The sequence below is a fragment of the Panicum virgatum genome, chromosome 9K, assembly GCF_016808335.1.
Source record: "Panicum virgatum strain AP13 chromosome 9K, P.virgatum_v5, whole genome shotgun sequence".
Taxonomy (NCBI): domain Eukaryota; kingdom Viridiplantae; phylum Streptophyta; class Magnoliopsida; order Poales; family Poaceae; genus Panicum; species Panicum virgatum.
In genome coordinates this window covers 9,717,693-9,744,694 of record NC_053144.1, presented here as the reverse complement: position 1 = coordinate 9,744,694, position 27,002 = coordinate 9,717,693, and the positions used below count along the sequence as shown (strand labels likewise).

The window sequence follows — 27,002 nt, the reverse complement described above, 5'->3', positions numbered from 1 at the left end:
AGCCGTAGGATTGTACATCTGTGCATAGCTCTCTCTCACCCATAATTTACCAAATCTAATCTAGGGACTCACATGAATATATACATATAAAAATGAGGACGTGAATCTTCAACAAGAACAGTACAAAAATAAAGGGATAAGGATATTGTTCAAAGAAGTTTGCCGGCATGGTCCTCATCCGACAAGAATCAAGCTGAGATGTGGAAGCACAGTATGGAACTTTCTCCTACTAGTTTCTCACACCAAAAAGGATCAGAGATCCAACCCCAAATTATCCTACTACTACACGGATTATGAAAAAACGCGACAGGTCTCCACCGTATTTCATTACCTGACTTACTGGTTGAGAAAACCTCCCAAACCCCAACCACGATAGCGAGGGAGCGAGGGGAATTGTTTTAAATTCAGCCTGAATTTCGCTCCAACGGAAAGTCGAACCAGAACCTAAAGAGTGCTACTAGAGCCACTTAACTAATTCAGCTAGAGGCCAATTCGCTACACGGATCATGAATAGATGTCGCTAAGCAGGTTAGTCCTTACACAATTTCACAGTTAATGCCGTTTCATATGATGATTGGAACACTATCACAAAAAATTTAAACTTAAGTTCAGAAATAAAAAAAGGGGGGCTTCCTGATTACAATACTTACTCTTTAACAAAGCATTATATTTCAGCTTTAGCTCTACCAAGAAACTATAACTAAACATGGTAACATCGCACCATAAGCATCCTATCACAGTATTATTAAAACAATACTTACGCGCTTAGTTGGATGAGATACTCAAGCTACAAGGATCCTAATTAACTGTGAGCCTGGCTGGACGCAGATTCAATGTTGTAGTGATCCTAATCCAATTGGAAGAGACCAGAGAAAAGAATGGGCAAGTAGGGATATACATGTCTTATGGCTGCAAAAAATAATCCATCCTGTCTCCAAATCTCATCTTAAAATTAAACGCGGTGCAGCTAGCTTGCTTTAACCCTAATGCATACGCTATCTGCTGTCTACGCATCCTTGAAAATATCAAAGAAATTGAAAAAGAAAGCGATGAGCAGAAATGACGTAACAGAAGGGCGTCAGCAGACCACACGGGCTGTCAGTTTCATGAACACCGTCATTTGTTACGTCCTCCTATGATCCAAACCCGGCACCTAGTTACCCACGGGAGCTATTTCACTGGAAAGTGCAGACCCTGCATACGCACAAGCATCCCGGTCACGTTCATCTTTTTACATGCACGCCGGTATCCAAGTACCTAGCCACTGGCAGTGGCGGTTCATCGAGCCAGGGAAATTTCCACGATTTTACAAGAACTATATTATTCTCTGTAAGATTCATACAGTAAGAACTCACTAATGCAGTATATGCAAAATACTAAGAGCCTCTTTGGATCCATCAGCTAATTAATAAGTAGCTAAGTTTAGCTATAGCAGATCCAAACGGGACTAGCTAATGCGCATCTAAGCTTCTTCTAGCAAGCTAAATAACGTATCCAATTAGCTGGCTCAACCCAGCTAATCTGCTAATGAATTAGCTGGGAGGATCCAAAAAGGGTCTAAATAGCAATCGAATTCCAGGCTCACAAGATGTTTTTGAACCGAAAACAGCGAGGGAGGCCCCCGCTGTTGAAATTTTATTGAAAGAAAGGGTATTTACACAACAGAAGAGAAAACAAGACTAAACATACAAGGTATAGAGACTGAAAGGAAAAACTTTACAGAACAAAACTGAAAGACAAAACAAACTAAACCAGGCTGTCAGACCAAACTAAGAAGGGAGACTTCAGAGATGCTTTCATTCTTTGAGCTTGATGAGTGCATTCTTCTTTGATGTTTTTTTTTCCAGTTGATTGTGCTTGCTGGGCTATTTTCGAATATCAGGTTGTTTCTCTGTTTCCAGATGTGCCATGTTGCAATGATGAAAACTTCCAAGAAGTAAGTGCTACTGAAGTCTTGCCTAGCCAATTCCATCATTTGGAAGAAAGGGACTCCCATCTGCCACTGGATTCCAATAGATTGCCAGCAATCCAAAGCAAAAGGACAGCTAAAAAACAAGTGGAAGGCGGTTTCTTCTCTTTGAGCTGGGCACAGGACACAATTGTAGTTGTTACCTTCAAGTTTGTATCTTTTCTTTTTTAGCATATTTCTAATATTGAGTCTGTCCATTAGGAGTAACCATGAAAATACTCTTAACTTGTTGCAGCATTTGGAATTCCAAATCCATAAGAAAGGTTTTGGGGGCTGTATTTCCTTGTGAAGGTATTTGTAGTAGTTCTTTGCTGTGTATTTTGTTGATCCCCAAATGTATTGCCATTGGTCTTTGTCTTCCTGCCTAATTTGTATACTCTGTATAATTTCTTGCAATTCTTGGTATTCCTCATATGCCTGCTCTGATAGTGGTAGGTGGAAGTGAGATGCCAAATTTGTTGTTGCAAAGAAATCAGCAACTGAAATCTTCTGATTTTTTGCAAAGGTGAAAAGTCTTGGGAGTTTTTCTTGGAGAAATAGATCATTCCAGACATCCAGCCAGAATAAAACAGTGGTACCATTACCAACTTCCATGATAGTGGCTCACAAGATGTTCATCACCATCTTCAGCCCCTCTTGATTTCGATTGGCTCTGCTAAGTGGCGTATTGCGTGTTAATCCATCCGTTTCAAATTGTAGATTGTTTTGTCAAATCTAGATACATAATTTGGCCATGAATCTAGATATACGCTATGTCTAGTATCTAAAGTTGTCAAAGCGATCTATAATTCGAAACGGTGGGAGTAGTTGATTTCAACAAAGTGTAACAGTAAATGGCTTGAAAACAACAAAGTACTATGAACAAATCAACTATAGAAGGAAAAAAAATAGTACATGGCAATTACATTAACATTACACGCGCGCACAAGCTAGAGCGTCAGCTGCTATTTCATCTACAGCAAAAATCTCTGCATGGATCGGAACAGCGCTCGACACAGCTTGCGTAAGAGCCGACGCCTTCTTCGCGCATTCTATCCGGTGGGTCTGCATCAACCACCACGAGACGCAAACAACAAAGCAGCCACTTTGACGCCTTGACGGCTACTCCATCTGAATCTGACCAACCAAAAGCGCGCGTGCACTGTCACGGTCTTGGCCTGAATTCGATCGACGGCTGATTCTCTCTGTTGGTTCCTCTGTTTCGACGGGTCATTGTTCTGTTCCTCTGTTTCGACGGCGACGTTCTCCATTAGATACGGATGGCATCATCATGTCTTTAATCCTGATGCTCATGCTAATTAAGTTAGAGCCCGACGAGGTCAATAGTTGGGCATTTTTGCAGAAGAAGGAACCGGATTGCTGTCAATCTTTTATCACGCACTTCTGTTCCTGTTTCTTTTTGCTAATAATGTACGGCCACAACCCACAACCACAAGAATGAAATAATCTAAAAAAAAAGACCACAAGAATGAATATGTTTTATTCCATAATAAAAAACATTTAGGGTTTAATATAAAAACAAACACATCGTTATGCTCATCAAGTAGTACTACATGAGTACCATTGGAATGATAATGCAACCAACTAACTAAACCGTCACTATCCATGCAAGCATGGGTATTGTCGTGCGGGTTAATGACACGTGTCGCCCGCAGAAACACGCCACGGCGCATTGGCATGTCCGCACGCAGTCGTGGCACTGAAAGCTGACCTGACCGTGCCAAAAGATCCCCGTTCCCACGAAGTAGGGACCTTGATCCCTACACGTAGCCAGCAATCACAAAACCAGGGGCTTAGCAAGCGTGAGCAGAGAGCGGTTTTGAATGGCTAGTAGACGTAAACAAAGACTTTAAGCATCTCCAAGAGCTTTTCTAAAATTTATATCTTGTGCGTAGTCTAGAGAGCAATTTTGTCTATATTTATATATCCAATTGAAGAGACTATTGGACGGTAATTTTTAACCAAAATCTCTCTTTCTAAAGATATAAAAAATCGCTTGAGGATGCTAATGTTTTAGCTTTTGTACGATCACGTTACAACTAGAAAATCAAATGGTTAGCACTTGCGTTGTGGTTCACTTACTGAATAAAAGGCTCGGATTATCTGATTAAACAACGCTGTAATAAATATGAATTGGTTATATGTAAAGAGAATTTTCCATATATAAAAGAACTTACGCACAAGTAATTATGGTGGGAAAATGGTACTACTGTACTGGTAATCAATTAATTTGTGATCCTAAACACAAAAGTTTCCTAACTAACAAGAATCCACGTAACTTTCAGAAAGATTGTTCTTCAGCAATCAGCACCAACCAAATCCAGGCAAGCAAGATTTGGTAACAACCTATCAAATGCAGAACGATGCACACAATGTTGTGACAATTGTTTAGACTTTAGAGCACTCGATCTAATGTGTGACTGGCCACAAGGGTATTTGGCGGCCATGGTATCACTCAACTTAATTCTATGCCCCTCGAATCTTCTTCTTTTTTTTAATACAAGTGCTTGAGCAAGCTAGCATATGCTTAGCTTAATATCTTGAGTAGTTCTTTTGCTCGCTAAAGGATTATGTAAATATCTTGAGTAGTTCTTTTGCCGATTGCTTTTATCTACCGATGTCCCTGAAAATGCCACTTATATATTACAGCTGACTCTGCTGAGAGATAGACACTAATTTTTTTTATTTAAAATCTTTCATTGTGAAAATGATGTTAACATTTCAAAATTAATCATTTGAGAAGTGAATATGTATATTTTATCCTCCTGAATTTGAGTAACTTAGAGCTTGATGTGGATTCGTTGCCTCGTTTGCCATAGGCTATGTGATGGAGATTTTGCATGATTAATGTAATTTGAAAGGTACTCCCAAATAAGATACTTGTTTTTAATGTGTTTTCCCTCAGAAGCATCCAAGCACTCTGTTTTGAGTATTTTAAGATCTCACCTAACCCAGTACTTTTTTTCCTTTTTTAATTTGAAGAGAAGAGTTTTGCGACTCCTCTGTTCCAAATAAGCATGACTATTATTGTCCTCGTTTTTTTTCATGGAGGCTATGATTAAGTCTTGACAAGAAGATTATTTACCATGTGCCGATGGTAAGATTATACTTTGGAGTGCGGTAGACTGACGTTATTTAACTGCCTAAACTTGATCCGATAATCTACCCAAGACACTTGGAGGTTGGAAGCGCCGCCAGCGACGAACACTTCATCTTTAAATTTCAGTTTTAAATCAGTAAAGCTCACTTAGATATTTTCGAAGACAGAGACTGCTTGAGTAAGCAAAGGACATAGATGGATTAGGCTGACGGCTACTCGGACTTTGAAGACATTTTGACGGTTTGAGTTCAGCGCGCAGCTAGTCTTGAACGGAGGTGGTGCGCCGTAAGGGTTCAGGCACGACCACCACACGGGCTTAATTTAGGGCACCACGGGTTTGGTCCAAAAGTTACCACCAGGTTAATGGTGATCGAGTGCACCACACCCAAATTGGTCATGGCCGCTTACATTTGATTCTACTAGTATATGACCGTGGCTGCTCGTGACACGTGTTAGGATCTTGTTAATCGCAGGCTTTATCGGCTGTCAACGTATGTACGCGTAGGAAGCTTATCTGTGCTGTGCAAGTTGCCATTTTTTTTTTGTCCATGAGCCAATCCATGTCGGCATTTGCATAAAGCCATTGGCAACCAATTTCTTGCCTCGCCAATAGCAGAGTCTGCTTGCTACCTGTAGCATTGACAACATCAAGATAAATCAATTATCCATTAGGCCATGATCATCGAAGAACCAGCTGCAACAGCTACAGCCTACAGGAAGGGCTAGGGAAGTGTCCGTCAAGCACGAGGGGAGATGTAAGGTGTGTGTGCCAGCGTCAGGCACTCTCAGGCCGCTGTGCACCTCGGAGTAATCTTTCCCTAGCACACCAAAATTCAAGAAAATGTTGTTGTGCAATTGTATTGAATTATCGTTTCTGCAAGCACGATGAAAGCTATCGTTTCTGCTAGATAGATTAATTGCCACATGATTCAGTGCTACATAGAGTGTGACGTCCCATAATTCTCGTACTGTTTTGGAATTTTCGGAATTTAAATGTAAACAAGACACAATTTTTAAACGAATTCTTTTGGTAATTGATATAGTTAAACATTTAGCAGGTAACATCAGGTATTTCTAGCACATAGTTTCGGATAGCCAGAGGAATCCTGGAAGGCTGGAGCAGTAAATTTAGTTGCCACATTTCAACTCAGCATTAGAAGCCGAAGCTAACGAAGGAAGCTGTATTACAGTTTGTAGTAAGTAGAAGGGGGCAAGAAGACCATTCACATCCAGTGGTCTAGTATAACAAAGCTGGTAGGAAAACAAGGACAACGCTCCGAAATTTACACGACACTATGGGTGACAAGCCCCTTTGTTTGATTCAATGCATCGACCAAAAGAATCATCTATATATAGGACAAGCAGCAAACGAATTATGTGTGAGAAGCAATCAACATTTGATTTCGTCAATCAAATAGCCTGGAGCTTCTGCTCATCCACTGATTCCAAAGGAAGAACTGCAGGTTCCCATGAAGAGGGCTCGTCGAGGTGGATCTTTGCATAGTCGCTCACCAGCCCGTTCCTCTCCTCCCACATGATGGCTTTTCTCTCCTCCTCAGCCCTCTCTACCTTGTCTTTCGCCATCGAGGTCATGTCACCTGCCGCCTTAGTTACCATACCGAATGCACTGGTTAACCAGGAAGCACCAGCTGAGACATATTGGTTACTCAAGATAGCAGAGCCTGCAATACTGGCTTTCTGCTCAGCAGCGGCCAAAGCAGACTTAGTGAGTTCTGAGACCTGGTAACGTTCATCTACCTCCTTGACCTTGCTGCCGACAATTGTTCGGCCCAGATTGATCTTTTCACTCAGGCCATACTGGCGGCCTATGGATGCGACAGTGGCTGTAGCATTGGACAGGATGTTGTGACGCTCATCAAAGGATCTTGCTAAATTGAGAGCATCCTTGCTTAGGACGAAGCCCTTGGCCAACATGCTGCTGACAACATCTTCTGCCTTCCTGACTGCAGATTCAGCAGTGGGGCTTGCTCCCTTTTGTACAAACAACAAGATGCAAAAAATTATATCAATACATATTCAAGAAAAGTACTGCTGCGTCTGAATGTGAATCGCAGAAGGGCCCTAGATTTTGGCTTACAAAATCTAAGGGTCGGGCCCTAAAAGGGTTGGGCTCTAATCATATACAATTTTGATCTAAAAAATTTAAGGGTCATGTTGGGTTGTGAAGAGGCCACTAGGGCCATGGCCCATTACCACCCCTAAGACCGGTGATCATCAAATGGACTGTAAAGTAAACTTCCGTGTAACTGATTTGGAGATGGGACATGCATTTTCATTTTGCTGAATTGGGCTGATTCAAATTAACTGCCCAATTTAGCAGTTTTCTTGCTGATTACCATCATGCATAGTTTGTTTAGAATTGTATAAGATACACTACTTTCTTCTCATTGTTTGTAATCCTGATTTTTTTCTTGATAAGTACAATGTGAACAACTGCCTGCACTAACCCCCAAACACTCCCCTAGCAAGAATAATTTTTTTGTGAAAATAATTTACTATAAACCAGCTCTTCAGTTTGGAAAACAAAGGTAATCTTAATCCAATAAAATGGCCAGTTTTCAAGTAATTTCTTCAGTGATGTAACTTGAAATGATGAACATGTCATAAAATGTAAAATATATTTCTTACCGATAATTGTTTGTGTGCTTCTGGAGGCTGTTGATAGTTCTCAGCTGGAGTTATGATGACAGCACGATCAACAATTGTTGCCCCCTGTTGACAAAGAATTAAATTATTGTAAGCCAAATATTGGACCAAAATGAAATATATGAGATTAGATAGCATGAAACAAAAAGTAAGACCATCCTACTGCAGCAGAAAAACTAAACGGCTGTGGCAAGAAATGAGTTGCAGGAACTTGGACATACCGAGAGAAGAACAGCAGTGCCTGCTCCCTGTGAGTCTTTAAATGTGACATAAGCAAGCTGTGACCATTCGGATTCACTGATGAAAACAAAAGCAAATACTTAAGAAGCATAATTCCAGTTTTCCGGGCATATACAGCAAATGCTGTAAGTAGTGACAAATTACCTTTGCATTTCAACATATTCTATATCCCCGGAGAAACTAAAGAACTCTGTTATCTCTCTTTTCACAGCGTTTAATGAAAGGTTGCTAACTTTTACTGTCCGCATCTGTGAAAAAAAAGGAGAGCAAAGGGTATTAGAATTTTGGCCTGAATAGAACCTCAGTACATGGTAGGAAATAAGGCTTTCCTAATTTTAGTGATATTACATTACTGCCTCAGGTGACATCAGAAACAACACATTTCAGTCCCAAAGTCTAAACATTCCAGGGTTCTAAAAGTCCAAACGTTCCAGAGTTCTAACAGGCAAATCTAGATCATTTTGAGAATGAAGCATCAAGCTTAAAAAGGAGGAATTACAGGGAGCTGTCAAATCCAGGCATCCAGCAGACTGATTTAGTAAAAGTTGTTTACTGTAGTATGTACCAAAGGGTCCGTCGATGGTGGCAATGGTGCCAGTAAAGCTACCAGAGAAAATAGGAATGTGGCATACTACCAGCTGGAGGAAGGGATAACAATATAACATGGTGAATATAGTTCTCAGCAAAGCTACAATAAAGCTAACATGAAGGGACATGTACTTGACAACCCACTTATCTTAAAGATTATTTCACTGAATATGTAACATGTGAGATGCCTGATATGGACATGTTTATCCTAGACAAACTCTCTGCGCAAAAGATTGAAGTGTGCAGCCTGATGTAGTTACAATTGTTGCATTGGTTACTGTAGACCACAGATGACAAGCTATAGCAGCATCAAGTTGATTCTAGGAACCTTAATCTCAAGTGGGGTATACTATTTTGGTATTTCCAGTATTGTATGCATTAAGTAACACACTAGGAGAGTTTGATGAACAAATATTATAAATAAATGCTTGGTGCTTGCCAAATTTTGGTTTAAATCCAAGGACGAATCATGACCAACCCATTATTCATATTTCAACCATTTTTATTATTCAACCATTTGTATCACTGACGTTTATATAAGTAGAAATACAACTCATTTATTTATTTACACATTGTCAAGTTTGGCATATTTAATTTAAGGGATCCCTTAATTTAATTTCATGATATGTTTTCTGGTATCATGATGCCGGATAGCCAGGTAACTTCTCATCCTCTCACATTAGGATGTCAGAAGAATTATTTTCTGTGAATGCAAAAATCAACAGCGGCATTCTTAAACCTAAACTGAAAACCCCAAAAGGAACAAATAAAGGGCCAAATCAATAAAGCAAGGTTGGTCAGGGCAAACCAAGCAAAACCGCGCATCCTTGTTGCATCTCAATGAAGCATGTGGCAAATGCAGGAATATGCAGTTTAGTATATACTGCCATTGCACAAAACATCAATTGCTGGCTGCTGCCATGCCACAAAACGTCAGAGGAAGCATCCCGACGAGAAACGAACAAACTTAAGATCGGATCTAGCCGCCTTCTATAAACACACGACCATCAAAGGCTGAGTGAGTGACCAGTAGAGTAGCTACTACTAAAAGAGAACCGCAGGCATGCGGTGTTGGTGCGTCTCTGATTGGAGGGAGAGATGGACCTGAAAAATGAAACAACCGAAAAGGTCCAGCCAATCCACATACCATCAACCAAACACACTACAATGCTAGAATCCAACGGCAAAGAGACGAATCCGAAGCTCGAGAGCGTTCGCGCGCCTGTCTGCACTTAGAATTTCTCGGCAATGCAGCAGGCTTCCGGAGGACCCGGGCGCACCAAATCTACCAGAAAAAAAAATATCCGCAACCACCGTCCAAACGGGAGCAACGCGGTCGCGCAGCATTCGCAGAATGCCGGTCGTCGCGGTGGGCATTCCGAACCCAAACCAAGCAAGGCCGCTGCGGAAAAGCCTCCGGCGACTGAGCCCGCCGGCGCCAGGCACGCAAGGGGCAGCAGCAGCGCCGCGTACTAGGGGAGTTCCGAGGCCCAGCCTCCCCGGGAGCGGCAGCGCAAGGTAGAGAGAGCTCGAGGAGCCGGCGGACGGCACTCACCTCCATCCCGGCGGCGGGGGATCTCGCGGCGGCGGCGTGGAATCCGAGGCGGCCAGGCGGGCGAGCAGCCGCACGAGCAGGGGAGGCGCGCGTCGCTCGGGGTCCGGTCCGGGCCTCTGATGAGGGGGAGGGGGATTTGCGCCGTGTCGGCGGGCGGAGGAAGAGGACGACTTTTGGAGGCGCGTGTTTTTTGCCTGCGCGTCGCGCGTGAAGTTGTAACGTACCGACCGGCAGATGGCGGTGACGCCGGCCGCGACCGCGACGCGCGTTGGCACGGCCGCGGGCGCGCGGCACTACGATGCCACTACGGGCAGGGGCCGGGCTCCGGTTCCGGTTTACCGGACCGGTTTGACCGGTTACCGGTGGAAACCGGTTGAATTCAAATCCAAATTCAAATAAATTTAAATTTTCCCGTGCAACCGGTTCCGACCGGTTTGAAATTCAAAAGCTCCCGTGCAACCGGTTTACCGGCCGGTTTTACCGGTTTACCGACCGGTTTGACCGGTTTACCGGCCGGTTTGACCGGTTTGATCGGTGGGCCTTCATGGGCCGGCCCATTATTTTTCTTTTTCTTTTTTGATTTAACTTTAAATTCCCACAAATTATACTAAATGAATGAATTTTTGAGAAAATTTGACACCATTAGATTCATCACACCTTGAAGTATTTTTAGGAATTTTTTGGGAATTTTTCATTTTTTGAATTCAAATTTAAAATTTGAATTTTGGCCGATTGGGTACCGGCCGGAACCGGAACCGGACCGGACCGGTTTGACCGGTAACCGGTCAAACCGGACCAGTTCCCACCGGTTAGGTTAACCATGGCGGTGGACCGGTGGTTGTGGACTGGACGACTGGTAGTTGTAGGCTGCCCTGTAGGGGTGGGGGTCTGGTCCGGTTCCACGATTTGTCAGCGGGAGGGGGCGCTTCCACTTGGTGGCTCGGTGATGGTGGGGTTTGGGAGTTCGAATGTCGCTTCCTTTGTGTACTTCTGTTGGATTGGGCACCCTGCCAAACTCTGGTTTGGTGCAAAAGTTCGTTCTTACGCAGCCTACTTTTCTCTTGTGCTCCTCCAAGTCGGGTTTGCGATAGATTTTGAACACAAGCTTGGGATTTTGGGGGTCGATTTTCTAAACTGAAAAACTATGTTTTGACTTTTTGAGGTGAAACCGTGAAAGTTAAGAATTTTCTTCTGATTTGGTTTGGACCAATACAATGACCAAAAGTCTTACATTGCATGGTTTATTCCACTACTACAACCAAAAAAAAATTGCTACCACGTCTCCGACTTTTCCTTTCCTCCATCCAAATGTCAGACATTTACGCCCTTCTAGAAACACAAAGCGCAAGGACCAGACCATACCATTATTAATCCAACGGTTCATCAAAATTAGTACAAACTGGTTTCATTGCTTTGCTGTCGAGGTAAATGCAAACGGATCGCTTTTTCATTAAAGCAGCATTCACTCGTGTCGCTTTCCAGGTGCAAAGGCGCCGCGCACAAAAACACTCGCGTCCTAGCGGTAGCGGATCGTCAGGTAATCACAGGATGAGTTGCAAGATCGTGACGCCACCGGCGTTTGCTCGGCGCCTCGGCCTCGAAACCGGAGAAAAGAAAACGAGTGACGCCGTTACGTACGGAAGCAAATTCAGGAGGGGATGATTGGATTGGATCCGTTCGAAATCGACGAATGGTGATGGCTCTCCGCACGACTTCGTTGGCTGGCTCCAACGCACGTTCTTTCGGCAACAGCAGCTGCGGTCGGAGACGGGGGCCCCTGGGGGCCCTATCTACCTTCTGGTACCAATAAGTAGATAGATAGCTTGTGTATCTTTGATCCAATAACAGCCCAGTATATAGCCACTTAAGGCCCATAACAAGCAGTTGATCTTTTCCTCTCTTTAACGGCCCACATGTTACAAGCAGCCAACCGTCTATTGAAGCGTTTGTTTTTATAAAAAAAAACTGTCGACAACCACGTGCATGGCTGCATGAGGAGCTCATCAAAACGAACTGTCCATTATCACTTAAGCATGTTAGCAAAGTTTTCCTGTATTTTTTTCTCAGCATCGTTGTATTCGTAAAGCTGGTATATTAACTTTTTCTTCAGAACGAATATAAAATAAATGTGAAGCTAGTGATGTTGAAATGTATCTCAACACTTTAGAGAAACTAGTTCGATATTTTCAAATATTAGATTCAACACTTTAGGTAAACTAGCTCAACATTTTTTAAAAAAAATGTTGAAATAGTAAATTGAAAATGTTGATTATAGCAAACTTCAATGTTGAAACTGTTGATTTTCTAAAACTAATCAAAATATATTGATATTGGATCTTATTCTTTTGCTTTAATTCTAAATAACACTATAGTAAAAACGGTTTAGAAAATAGATTAGCAGTTTGTGAGAAAAGTTCAATTGAAATTTGAGATCCAAACTAAGATCCCTACCCACCTCAGCTAATCACATGTTGACAGCTCACCTTCCCTCCCACCCGGATCTGCTTCCGCTCTGCTCCCGCGTGCACGCTCCTACCATTCTTGCGCATGCGATTAGTGCTACCCGGCCGTAGCACGAATCTTCAACCGTGGAAGATTCGTAAGTTTTTTTCTTGTGGAAGATAGACAGGAAATTCGGTCGGAGACAGCCCACACGGACGGGCTTCGCAGCACGCTTATCAGCCCATACGCTGGGCCGTGTCAGCTTCGGGTATTGCCCTTTTTTTATTTTTATATTTAAAAAAATAAAATTTTAAAAATATATGTCGAATAGGGAATTTTTCAAAAATGGGTGCCTATCGCCCATCCAGTTGGCGACAGAACCTAAATGTTAAAAAAATTTATATTTAGATCCTGGCGCTCAGGGTGCATTAAACAGTAAACTTGTAAAATCGATATAAAATCGTATAAAAATCATAAAAATACAAACTCAACTGTTATGGATTCTATGAAACAATATATACAACTTTTGTTACATAAAGTTTTTCATTTGATCAATGTATCTTGCTCTATTTTAAATATCAGTTTAATGCACTTTTATTTAAATCTCAAGATCCATAATTTGGATGCATGTCATATTTGGCCAGAGTGTTGAATATGGTGAGAATAGTCTTGTACAAAATTGGTAGGCCCAGAAAACATTTCTAGAATAAGTTTTAAAATTAGATCTTGCATTATGTCTAGTTTAAATGGGTTATTTATCCATGCTGCTATACTAAGTATTAGAAGCCATAACTTTTACAGTACCATTATTTTATTTCCTAAGATCTATAAAAAAAGTTTGGTAAATTTTAGATAAGCACAACTAGACCAAATGAATTATTTTAGATTTTTCTAGGTACAAAAACTATTTTTCTTGATTTAGATACATTGATCAAATGAAAAACTTTATGTACCAAAAGTTGTAGATCTTATTTCATAGAATCCAGAACAGTTGAGTTTGTATTTTTATGATTTTTATATGATTTTATATCGATTTTACAAATTCACTGTTTAATGCGCCCTGGGCACCAGGACCTAAATATAAATTTTTTTACATTTAGATCCTTTCGCCAACTGGATGGGCGACAGGCACCCATTTTTGAAAATTTCTCTATTCGGCATATATTTTTGAAATTTTGTTTTTTTAAATATAAAAATGAAAAAAAGACTCGGGTATTTCTAGGAGAAATTTCTGCCCCCGGCCCTTGATGATTAACTTGCAAACTAGTAACTCTGGCCCATACTCTAGTAACTCTGTTGCTTGTGGATCGGATGGCCTATAAATCTCTCATACAGTCGTCTAAAATTTTACAGAGGTCTCGGAGATAAGATGATGTTAAGAGTAGAATCAGATGTGAATTGAGCCGATGCACGAAGTTCCCAGATTAGTGATTACTTGCGAACGGACCTATGATTGATATCGGTGATAACTTGACAGGATATCGCTATCTTTTGTATTATTAGTTCGTTCCATATGGTTTCTTTCAGAATTTAGTTGCAAAAAGAACGGCACAAGATTTATTGTAGTGCCTAGGTGTGCTGAAAGGCATTCGTCTCTTACCAGTACTGTCTCTTTCTGCAACTTGTTTGACTGCGAGGCATAAATCTGTGACACACTGACAGGCACCAATAATGCTAACTACTTCCAGGCATTTTCTGGTATCCTGCTTGAATTGCAAACGCGCACGGTCCGGTACCTGTGTCAAGCATGTCACAAGAATATACTGAGAAAAACTGACGAGGACTACTGATGTGATGAAGTGATGATGAGGTTGCTCCGGCTCATGAACTGAAGTAGGAAATGGAGTGAAAGTACAGCCAGATGTGTTGTTGACTTGTTGGATCATTTAGGATTTCTTGGAAATTCCTACCGCTAATTGTGGTCACGCGTATTACGCGACGCGTAAATGTAAGTCATGACGAGTGTCTCAGCATATGAGTCAACTCGCTCTGTTCCTAAGAAAACACCTCCAACTCCAATCGAAGTTGCTCCTAAAATTTCCAGCACACTTCCTGCGGCGGTCTCATGCGCGCGCGCGTGTGAATCCGGGCGGCGAGCCGGCAACCATAAATAGCAGCCAGCACCCTGCTCGTCCTTCAGAAGACCCTGGACAGCTCTCGCAGAGAGTTCAGACTGCCATCTCCAGCAGATTGATCGAGCAATGGAGCTCTCCGGCTGCAAGGCGCTAATGCTCGCCGCCCTCATCGTCGCCTCGTCGCGCCTTCTGCACGGGCCCGCCGGCTGCTCAGCCGCAAGCCCCGGGTCCCCGGCGCTTCGTCCCCTGGACGACGGGGGCGAAGAAGGAGAAGCCAAGCAGCCTGGCGACGGCGAAGCGCTGCCGTTACTGGGCCGAGGCACACGCGCGTGCTTCCCGGCAGGACCAGTGGGGAGGTTCCACCAGGCGATGCTGGTGGTCCTGCTGGCTTGCGGCGGGGGGAGGGTGGCGGTCGGCCGCTGGCAGTCGAGGTCGAGTCGCCACTCGCCGGCGTGGGTGAGGACGACGCGCGTGCAGGTCGCAGTGCGTTGAGGAGGATGGGGGCCATCGCCCGCGGTTCTCTTCTTCATCTTGTCTGCCGGCGCGCCACTGCTTTATCCCTATCGGCACTCGTCATACTCTAAATTCACTCTCTAATCAGAATATTTTATCCTAATCATCAATATTGTCTTCTCTATATTTAATTTTTCCGCACCCATCCATTCTCTATATCACTCTCTATACCAACTACCAGCTGCGGAGTCCACGCTTCAATTTTTTTATCTCTTTTTTACCCCACCCCTCCCTCCCATTCTCTCTCCACGTGCTCCCTCCGTGCGCCGGCGATGGGCGCCTCTCCTCTATGACAGATCCACCGAGATAAAATGCTTAATTAAACGTAACCGCAATCATTTGAACACATCAGACGCATTAGCTTAATTAAGTGTAACTCAACAGGCTGTTTCCAACCCACAGGCCGATCGAAACACACCAGAAGTCTCGCACGAAGGCGAGCGCAAAAGGTACCAACATGATAAAATTTTACAAAAATAGTAAATAATATCAAGGCTTCTACAAAACCGCTTTAAATTTAAACTTTACAAAAGAAAAAATAGCAGCGGAGAAGAATCTAACTTACAGAGCATTTTTACTAGAGAATAAATGAAACAAACTAAATAAGTCGAGGACTACCGAGACGTGAAGACAAGGCGTCACATCGAGCCCACGGATGTGAAACATAGTTAGCTCCTATACCTGAAATAAGGTAAACAACAGACCCTGAGCAACTAATACTCAACAAGACTTACCCGACCAGTGAGTATAACTTAGCCCACCTACCTAGACATTAAGGGCCAAGGGGAGAGGGAGAGCTCGTGAGGGAGTGAGGAATAGAGAAGAGCTGATGTTTTAACGTTTGGAAACTGTGCAAGAGCTAAGACACGTGATATAGAAACTCCAGGTCCGGACTATCCGGAAACAAATCCGGAGTATCCGGGTAATTCCGGAATATCCGGGTGCAAACCTGGAGTATCCGGGTTTTTCTAGGCTCCAGAAAATTGGACTGAACTTGAGTCGATTTTGGTGACTTGATTTGTACCCGAAGGATTAGGTCTCTAATTAACTAGTTAATCCCGTGATTAATCTTGATTATAGTTGATTACCACCTGAGGTGTTACAATCCTACCCCCTTAAAGAAATCTCGTCCTTGAGATTTAAAGAGGAACTATGGATGTGAAACGTGCTTCTAGGAATAACTTTGTTTAAAACTAACTTCTTGCTATTACCCGTTTCCTAAAGCAAAAAGTAGAGACAACAGAGTTGTGCAAAAAGACATTGTAGCCGAGTCGCATCCGCACATGCTTAGATACCAGCGCGCTCCTAGTGACATAATCATGTGGTTACAAAACACACGAGGTCCTAGGTTCCGATGCGGCACCATAGATTGTGGGACAACTCCACCACAATAAAATCAAAGATAGCGGACGAGTAGCATCCATAGTGAGAACAGAGTTTACCGAAAACCAATCCTAAAATTCGGCTTATTCGTCAATTTGATGTCTATAACCCCTTGATGATATCATTAACATGCATTGTGCGAGGTTGTTAAATTATGTCATGCACTAACACCATCGTAATGACCATGATTTTCTAATAATACATGTCTAGTTAAGCAAAACTTAAGACACATAATTAAAACGCAAAAATTGATATTGATAAGTAGCAGAATATATCTATGCTAGGAAAATATGGAAGAGTCACAGAGCCACTGAGCCACTGATTTGAGAATTTTAATTATTTGTCCTAAACCGTATGCTAACATATAAAAAAATCTACGATCGAAGGTAACGAGATCTACCAATGCTGATGATCCTTCTTTTATTATCTGCATTTTTCGAAACAGTCAATTTATAGATAACTTGTAGAACTAACCTTTGGATGCAGCAGTATCCAAAGACTAACCATTTCTTTATCCAAAATCTTAAAATTGTTAACAGCAGCCACAACTTCATAATTAGATATTTGAATGGATTCCAAACTTAACATGTCAAAGTTTAAACTCAATAGCTGTTGTGCAACCTGAAATTTCAGAAAAGTGGGCTCAAAACATAAATCATAACTCACAACGTTACCCCTGGAAAATAATACACCCGACTATAAATTGCTACACCTTTCTCATTAATGAGCACCTAAGGGAAAATAACCTTACTTGGGAAAACTGGGCCACAAGTTACTAGCGAAAAACGTAGAAACATGTGAGATGTGCTAACCGGGTGAAAAAGGATTACTCAAAAGCGCCAATACACCAAAAACACTAAAATCCAATGCGATGACATGATGCATGTATGCCTATACGTCCTCACAAAAGAATTTTTTTGCCAATCAAGCTATGGCAATATACGGAGATTATTCGGTGGCACCATACGTACTCTCCCTATATATACTAGCCGTTTGCTATAAAGCTTCCGTACATAAACGGGGTTAGTATACCTACAGAAAAATTATAATATATATTTATTTATAACTACTAAATGGCTAGGAGTTAGTTGATATTATATATATAGCCACCTGACATATCCTATGCTATATAGGGCTTACGATCTAATCTCTCATAATCCCTTAATCGCAAAGAAATGTAGATTTCTGAAATTCATTTTTAGTCTTGAAAACACCAAACTAATACTGCTGGTACCCCTGGTGCATTTCAGCTCTGATACCAGCTGTGACAGACCCGCCGAGATAAAACGCTTAATTAAGCATAACCGCCATCATTTGAACACATCAGACGCATTAGCTTAATTAGGTGTAACTCGACAGGCTGTTTCCAACCCACAGGCCGATCGAAACACACCAAAAGTCTCGCACGAAGGCGAGCGTAGAAGGTACCAGCATGATAAAATCTTACAAAAATAGTAAATAATTTCAAGGCTTTTACAACACCGCTTTAAATTTAAACTTTACAAAAGAAAAGATAGCAGCGGACAAGAATCTAACTTACAGAGCATTTTTACTAGAGAATAAATGAAACAAACTAAATAAGTCGAGGACTACTGAGACGTGAAGACAAGGCGCCACATCGAGCCCACCGATGTGAAACCTAGTTAGCTCCTATACCTGAAATAGGGTAAACAACAAACTCTGAGCAACTAATACTCAGCAAGACTTACCCGACCAGTGGGTATAACTTAGCCCACCTACCTAGACATGCGAGGCCTTTGGCTGGTGGCTTATTTTGCAGAAAACATCGACTAAAGTAATTCCTAAATTTCCATATTTTAGCTCCAGGTTCTATATAAATTTACTCTAATCTAATATTTGCACAAATCAACTATATCAAACATGATAGTGCAATCAATAATAATTCAATGCTTTCATCATCATAGATATATAAATATACTCATTATCCCATCATAATACTACGATGCGACGCAGTGATCAAGGTGCTCATATCCGAGAGCGACTGACGGTGAATCGATCCTATTTAACCTTGCAAGGTGGACCTAACCAACACGGCACGCAAAAGCCCCGTCGGACCACACGCACCAACCTTTCCCCTCCCCGCCTCGAACTACAGGATCGCCCCACCATCATATGGTCAGCCGAGCTCAACGTGAGACCACCAAAAGTAAATACGTACAACACATTTCTCCGCGACTACTCGACTACCCCAGGAGGTGAGATGGGATCCTGTACTTTCAAAGTGAGGCAGTACTAGGCTTACCGGTTTCGACTACCTCCTACTCCTGGCATGCGATTAGTACAGTTCAAACATGATCAGCAGGGCCGACAACGGTACGGTCCTTAACTGACACAGACGAGACTAAGACACCCAGGAACCCTGTCCTGCTGCCATACCTACATATCCTTATCATTCCCGTCCGGTCTCAATTCTCCATTCATTCCATATCGAATACACAACTCATGTACTAGAATAGGAATATATCATATATCTCGCGAGTAACCGGAAATTACTCGACTTCTAATCATCATATATCTCGTGAGTGACAAGAGAGCACTCGTCTTCTACCGGGAACCATTAAGCATAGCACTTCTATCGCCCTATACATATTAGTATAACTCATGGAAACCTAGGGATCATGCAACTAGGGTTCCAAACAATTCCTAAATCTAATGCACAAATAATAGAGACATATATAAGTGTCATAATTTATAATAATAGGATATGCACCGGGGCTTGCCTGAGGGTGACACTAAGTTAGTGTTAATATTATTTTCGGCCTTGGGCCCTTCCGACCTTGGGCCGGGTCTTCGGTTGCTTCAGCAGTCCTTCCATCTTCTGGAGATGTCCACCGAACACTGTCTTGTGGTTCGGCTCCAACACCACGTGCTGCACGCCCATGTTTTGCATATCTAGCGTATCTAAATGAAACACAACAATATTGATGTATGAATGCATGGGTGATGTATCAAAAAGACAAAGCAAGCTTAAAAGGAAAATGGTTCGACGCTACACTATGAGAGTTCATTTAATTTGTTTTAGCCTGAAGTGTGTCCTTTAAATAAAACTTACTAAACTCATTTAGAAGGCTAGGCATGTATACAAAAGTAAAAGAGAGTACTAAAGGATTTCATTTAACTGACTCACAGAACCCTCTAGTTTAATTAGAGATAACCCAACGTCTATAATACTGCAAAAACCCGGAATATCCGGAATGCAAATCCGGAATTTCCGGAATTTTCGGAGTATCCGGATTAATACCCGGAGTTTCCGGGTTTCACACAGTTTTCGCCCCCAAAACTGAAATTTTGATTGAGACAAAACCAACCCACAAAAATCGAAACCCTCCAGGACCCTAGTAGAGTGATTCATAAGAAGATTATTGACCCAAGAGAAATCACTCAAAACCTCCTAAAACACCCAAATCGGCTAGCCCTAGCTTTTAGCACCTTGAGCTCACCTTTCTTGCCCGAAGAACTTGAATCAAAGCCAACCCAAGGTGGAACATGTAGAAAAGATGATTTCCCCATGCCGGTAGAAGCTTCTTTGGCCTTGTAATGGATTTAGAAGGAAGGATTTGGAGTTTAGGGCCAAGGGGAGAGGGAGAGCTCGCGAGGGAGTGAGGAATAGAGAAGAGCTGATGTTTTAATGTTTGGAAACAGTGCAAGAGCTATGACACGTGATATAGAAACTCCAGGTCCAGACTATCCGGAAGCAAATCCGGAGTATCCGGGTAATTCCGGAATATCCGGGTGCAAACCCGGAGTATCCGGGTTTTCCCAGGCTCCAGAAAATTGGACTGAACTTGAGTCGATTTTGGTGACTCGATTTGTACCCGAAGAATTAGGTCTCTAATTAACTAGTTAAGCCCGTGATTAATCTTGATTATAGGTGATTAACACCTGGGGTGTTACATCCTCCCTCCCCCTACTCCCTCCCTGCGCCGGCCATGGGCACGCCCCTCCTCCCTCCCTCCTCCGTTCTCCTACCTCCCCGCGTCGGTGACACGACGAGCGGCGGCGCCTCAGGCCCCTCCTCCGGCCTCAGCTCCGCGCCACCACGGCCTTGGGCAGGCACCGAGCCCCTCCCCTCCCGGTGGCCCCTCCTCCCCGGCGCCCCTCTTCCTCTGCTCTGGGTGGTCGTAAGGGCGGCCACGGAGGAGCAGGGGCCCCTGGCGGCGGGTGTAACACCCCAGGTGTTAACCACCTATAGCTAAGGTTAATCATGCATAAAATATTTTTGATTAAATTTTGCTAGTGCTTTAACACATGAAATGATGCCTAGTTTTCAATCCAACAAAACATATTTTTTTAAAAAAATAACTTTTAAATTCTTGCTTAAATAAACTTTTGCCTAAAAACAAAGTTGTAGAGTTTGGAGTGGTGAAAAACTTTCGTGTTTATGGTTTTTCAAGTTTCAGCATAAAATTTGAAGAAAACTTTTAATATTGCTTTGAATAGGACATTAGTGCTTTGGTTTCAAAATTTCAAATTTTAAACCATGATTTATTGTTCAAATGAAGTTTTGCCTAAAACAAAATTTGGAGGAAATCAAATTTTGAATAACTTTCATTCTTGGAATTTTTCGAGTTTCAATGTAAAATTTTGAGAAAACTTTAATTTACCGATGGATCTCTGAGATTTTGTTAATTACATTTCAGCTCTGGACCCCTCATTTCTCTTCCTCCTCTGCTCACGCCGTTCGTCGCTGTCCCGCCACCTCGGCGTCGGGGCCGTCACGCCGGCGCCGCCACTGGCTGCACACGTCGCGCCTCGACCGAAACCGCCTCGCACGCCCATGGGTTGCCCTGGAACCACCCCGCTGGCGTTGCCGAACTCGCCACGCGCCTCCTCCAGTGACCGTCGTCTCGACGTCTGTGCCATGCGTTGCTCGTTGAGCCATCTCGCCGCCGCTCAAGTCGTCTACGAAGCCAAGTTCGACTTCTTCTTCCCCTCGCTCCCTCACTCCCCAGAACCCCAAGCCGAGGCCCCTGCTCGCGCACTCAGCATCTCCGCCGCTGCCATTGGCGCCGCCCACTCCGGGCCGCATGCCGAGCTCCTCACTCCGCCCCTTCTCAACCCGAGCCAACCCCAAAATTGGCTTCTCCACCTCCCCTGGAACTTTCCTAGCCCGGCCGCCCCTCCAAATCACCGCCGGCGAGGCACCGCCGCGCGCCATCAGTGCCGCCGCCCCCTGCTCGCCGTGGAGCTCTACCCTCCGCCCTCTCCCTGGCCAAGCCTACCCACCCACGGGCTCCCCCCACGCGCCGGTGAAGCTCCCGGACCCAACTGCCCCACCCCAACGCCGCCGGAGCGCCGCCACCGCGGAGCAGAGCTCCCGTCGCCGCCCCTTCCGCGGCGAGCCCGCCTCCGGTCGTCCTAGCCCGCGCCGAGTGCACCCAGAGGTAGTCCACGACCCCCTTTTGCTCCTCCGCCCCGGGCCCTCGCCGCCGGCGAGCTCCCTCGTCGGGGAATGGCGGCGCCGCTCTCCCTGTGCCCCTCCCCTGTTTTGGCCGGCCAAGGGCCGATTTGCAAGGCTCCAATTAAATCTAGGGGGTTTTCTGCAAAACCAAGGACCCAAACATAATATCTAGTTTTGTTCTTTTTTTTGTTATTTTTGGCTGAAATTTTGAAAAATCATAGAAAAATTAGAAAAATGCAAACTAAAATTTGTTGGATTCCATGTTCTAAGATCTACAACTTTCCTTACAGATTGATCTTCAATTTCTAAATAGTTTTTGCTCTATTTTAAATGCTAGTTTAAGTGGTTGCAAGCTTTGAAAATGCTTAGTAAATAGTATAAAAATGGTAAAAAGGTAAAACCAGTTGGGTTAGTTTTGTTTTGGCATTTAGAAATTAGGAAAAATATTTAATCTGCTGTTTACTTAATTTTTTTAGGAGGTATTGATTTAATCATGAGTAATGCTTGTTTTAGATTGTTTATTTAATATCTACAGTTTTGGATGTTCAAAAATTATGAAATCTTTTATGGTAGGCTATTCTTGTGATGTGTGTGCTGTGGTAAAAATTGCAAGTTCATTGAGTGCAGTATGACCGAGTTATTGATTTAATTTGTTGATTGCTAAGTAAATAGTTTATAAATAAAATATAAATGCTAAAATAGAAAATATGTTTCCACTACCTTTGTATGATGTTGTGATGTCTTCCCAAAATTCAATATGGCCATGTGTTTACAGAAATTGTTGAGTTTTGCATTTATATTACTCTCACATGCTTATTTTCAATAAAAGCTTGTTTGTTGGCGCTAATTTAATTGTAAATCTTGAGCATGCCATATTTATGAAGTAGCTTACTCTTTGCATGTTTAGTTTACTATAAAAATTTCAGAACCAGAAGCTATGTGCATGTTTGTAAATCTATTTTTGTTCTGTTTGTCTTGCTAGGGCTAAATTAAATGTTTTCTGTTGTCAATAAATGTTGGCAAAATATTGTTGCATACTTTATCAATAGCTCACCATGCTGGTAAATTTTGGTTGCTAGATCATGTCTTCAAGTTAGGTTTTTGCATTTGTTTAGTTTCTAGCTATATCTTTCACTTTCCAAAAGTACTGCTAAGCCATTCTTTTCTGCATGTTTCAATCCATCAAGTTATGTCATTTATAGGTGAAGTATATTAACTCTTGTTTGACTAGACATGTTTGGCAAATTCTTAGTGGTGAGTGCTTGCAATGATTTGAGTTAAGTTAACTTGTATGTCATGTTGGGGTTAAATTTAATTACCTCCTGTTATCAATAAATACTGGAAAATCTTGGTTGCTTGTTAATTCCAACAATTTAAGTTAGTCCTGTATAAGTTATGTTAACCTCGTGAGAACTAGTTCATGGGTTGCTTATATTTATTTTACTTTTATGCCTTGCTGGTTAAATAAATTGTTCTAATTGTTCTTTCTTACTTTATATCCTTGCTTAACTTTTTATAAGCAAGCTAGCAATGCTTTTTAGTAGGAAACACTTCAGTCTAAAATACTTGAGTGAACTCTCGTGTTGTAGCACCAACCCAGTTTGTCTTGGTGAGTGTGTATGCGGTGCTTGCTCGATAAATGTTTGCACAGTCATGTCTTTCCTTTAATTGCATTGCATTTACATCGTTGCATATCATCTAGGTACGCTATATGTGCGACGCGTGGAACTAAAGGACAAAGTTGAAGCCGAGCTAGAAGATGGTGTACGGGTGGACTAATCCAGAAGACGGAAAGACCGACTGGAGTGCATGCTTGGACTGGGATGATGTCAAGCCGATGCAAGACTACAAGCTAACTAACTGACTTTATGTCAAACCCAGACAAGCCCCGGAGCATAACCCCTAATTTGAGTATTCAATGTTTATTTAAGTATTTGTGCATTTACGTTTTTAGGAGTTGTATGAAACCCTAGTATGCATATTTCTCCCTAGATACCTTTGAGTCTATACTAGTATACAGGTGTCGTTAGTATTGCCATGCTTAACTAGGATCCGGTAGAAGTCGAGTGATTGCTGTCACTCGCGAGCTATAGGTTTTTGTTATTTATGGAAAAGTGGCTTGAGAATGAATCCGTGAGGAAAGAAAAAAATGGAGACCGGGCAGAGAGGAATTGGATTACGGATATGGAATGTTTGGAAAGTGGACCTCCGCCTGTGTCGATTGAGGACCGTACCGTTGTTGGCCCTGATGATCGAGGATTGAACAGTACTAACCACATACCGGAAGTAGGAGGTAGTCGAAACCGGTAAACTGTGTACCACTTTATGACGATACTCTGAATTCTGTTCTGCTATGCTGGGTGTGGGATGATGGCGGGTGTTGGATTGGATGTCGCCTCCGGGTTCTCTGAGAGTTCGCTGTGAGGGGCCCTTCACCTGGGTTTTAGCAGGCGTGGTTCAGATGTCGTGGTAATGATGGAAACAGCTGACGCGTGTGGCCCGGCGTGGTTTGCATGTGTCGTGTGAGTTAGGTCCACCATGCAAGGTTAAATCGGATCGATTCGCCGTGACTCGCGGATATGAGAGCCTTGGTCACTGCGTCACATCGTAGTAAAGAAGTGGAATAAGAATTGAAAGACGAGGATGGAATATATGTTTATGATATTCTTGGAAAATATAATGTGATGTACCATGTTTGCTCTAGATGTTTATGCAAACCTAGTTGATATTTGTACATTAAACTTGAGCTAAAATATTGAAAGCAATGATTCACCATTAGTAGCTTTTGAGCAAAATAACTCCAGAGCCAAAAAGCTTTGCATATCTAGGAGTCGGCTAAGTATATACTACTAGTCGGGTAAGCCTTGCTGAGTATTAGTATACTCAGGGTTTGTTATTATCCTGTTTTCAGGTAGCTGCTGCTGGTTGGAGCTAACTAGGATTCACATCGGTGGGCTCGATGTGACGTCCTCACGTCATCGTAGTTATCGTTGTTTTTCTAAACTAAACTTCTATTTAATTTCCGCTGCATTTTGAACTCTGATATTTTATATAAATTTGTTTGCAAAACTCCGCTTTGTAAATTAAATTTGAAAACTTTTATCTGCTTGTAATCATCTGTGCTCATCTTCATGCCAGACTTCCAGTGTTTTCGATCCTTAACCCAATAGGCTGCCGGATTACACCGTTTTAACTGTGTGACAACTTGATTAATAATTAAGTTGATAGTTAGCGCACTTAAGCCGGTTTAATTTGGGCGGTTCTGTCACAGCGGGCCTTGCGGAGGTGAAGGAGCAGCCCTCGCGCCTCGATGCGGAGCTTCCAGTGGCTGCGACTAACGCGCGTGGCGAGGCGGCGCCGGGCTCGCGGGGCGGTGGCCGGCGGGCGCGGGGCCGCGCCCCTGCTCCCCTGCTCCCTCCGTGGCCGGCTCCCTCTCCCATCGGCGGCGCCCTCCTTCCTTCCTCCCTCTCGGCCAGCACCCTCGTCGGCGCCGCCTCCCCGAGCGCGCTGCGGCGTCCATGGCGCGGCGGCCTCGGCGCGCCGGCGTGGCCACGGCGCGGCGGGCCTCGCGGTGGCCCTCGTGCTCCCCGAGTTGGGCGCACGGGCGCGGCAAGCCGAGCGCGTGGGCGGAGCCACGGCGTCCGGCGGGGCGCAGGGCCCGCCTCGCCGCCGTCTCCTCTCTCTACAGCCCGGGCGGCGGCGTGCCCCTGCTCCGGCCGGAGGAGCCCGGGCCGCAGGGCCAGCAGGGAGGAGCCGAGCAGTCCTTCTTCCCCGCCGGCCCCGTCGTCCTCGCCGCCCCAGCAGAGCGCCGGCCACCCGCGCCCCAGCCACCGGCGGGCGAGCGAGCTCCGCCGCCGCTGCCCTTCTTCCTCCTCCCTCACTCATTCTCCCATGGCCGTGGCGGCAGCAGCGCGTCGGCCGGTGGTTGCGATGGCGCCTAGTTGCGCGGGCCCGCGCATGTAGCGTTCCTCGCTATCTAGTCGCTATGTGTTCTGTATTTGGAGAGCGGAGGCACGATCTGAAAGATATAGTTAGGGATAGAGAGCCCCGTTGCAGCACATTTTCGCGGTAAAGCGAACCCTATCCCACATGCAGTTCGCTTTACCGCATTAGAATACGTAGCATGTTCTGTTGTGCGTGTCTGATAAAGTGATACTAAATCGGATGAATACGGCGAACTCGTGTCAACCTCGGACTCGCGTAGCAGCAGGCCAGCAGCAGTATATACTTAACACAGCAGCAGTATCGATGGGAGGGGACGGGGCAGCCGATCAGATCCACATCGATCGAGCAGCAGTATATACTGTTTGGAGGCCAAAAGGTTTATTTGGGGCTTAATCGGGTGTGCTTATAATAAGCCCCTTCGATCCCAACAGGATCTTAACACGCGGCCGATCAGATCGAGGGCAAATGGCGAGGCGGCGCGGCAGCACCGTGTTGCGGCGTCATGGACGGCGAGGGCAAGGTGGACGGCGAGGCAGTGCGTAGAGCAGCGTCCAAGAAGTTGACGGAGTTAGAACGGAGGGAGCTCCACGCTCGGAACATGGCTATCGCGCAGTTTCTGATAGACAGCAACGAGGAGGCGAGGATGGTGGAGTCCGGACCCAACCAGCATCCTCAGGCCAGTGAGCAGCCTGGCCTCCCAGCAGACGCTGGGACCACGCAGCGCGAGCAGGTTCGGCGTCGGCGTCCAGCGCCGAAGAGGAGAGAGGACAGAGGGATGGAAGCGGCGGCCGAGGAACGGGCGAACGGGTTACGGGTGCGTGACTGACTCGGGAGACAGGAAGGGGAGAGCAGCGGGAGGGGGACTTTTTTTATAAAAAAAACAGAGTTCTCTCCTGCTTATATAGAAAGCGAATAAAAAGTTTGATACAAACCAGCTGGGGACTCCAACTTTTGCCGGTACAGGTTCACACAGACAGAAAAGAAACTATCACCAAGCAGCTACTAAGGGAACAGAACCACTAGTAGAGAGCTAACAAGAACAACAGAAGAAAAACTTCAGCTCCAAAAAGCTTCATCTCCAGTGGGAGGGGGGGCTGGCGAGC

General features: G+C 44.0%; 1 protein-coding gene across 1 annotated transcript; it reads right to left on the bottom strand.

Annotated features, from left to right (window-relative positions):
* Positions 1-6,193: 6,193 nt before the first annotated feature.
* LOC120649977 (binding partner of ACD11 1-like) lies at positions 6,194-10,312 on the bottom strand. The gene is made up of 5 exons (XM_039926927.1): positions 10,120-10,312; positions 8,121-8,224; positions 7,958-8,033; positions 7,719-7,802; positions 6,194-7,061 (listed from the first exon to the last, which is right to left on the bottom strand). Exons 1-5 carry the CDS (start codon positions 10,123-10,125, stop codon positions 6,480-6,482), a joined length of 852 nt encoding a protein of 283 aa, XP_039782861.1. The 5' UTR covers positions 10,126-10,312; the 3' UTR covers positions 6,194-6,479.
* Between the last annotated feature and the right edge of the window lie 16,690 nt (positions 10,313-27,002).

Excerpts from the sequence above, each read along its gene's own strand:
- LOC120649977 (XM_039926927.1), bottom strand. Across the intron at positions 7,803-7,957 it reads GCACTGCTGTTCTTCTCTCG|GGGGCAACAATTGTTGATCG; the intron begins GTATGTCCAAGT and ends CTTTGTCAACAG. Across the intron at positions 7,062-7,718 it reads AAGCACACAAACAATTATCG|GGAGCAAGCCCCACTGCTGA; the intron begins GTAAGAAATATA and ends TTTGTACAAAAG.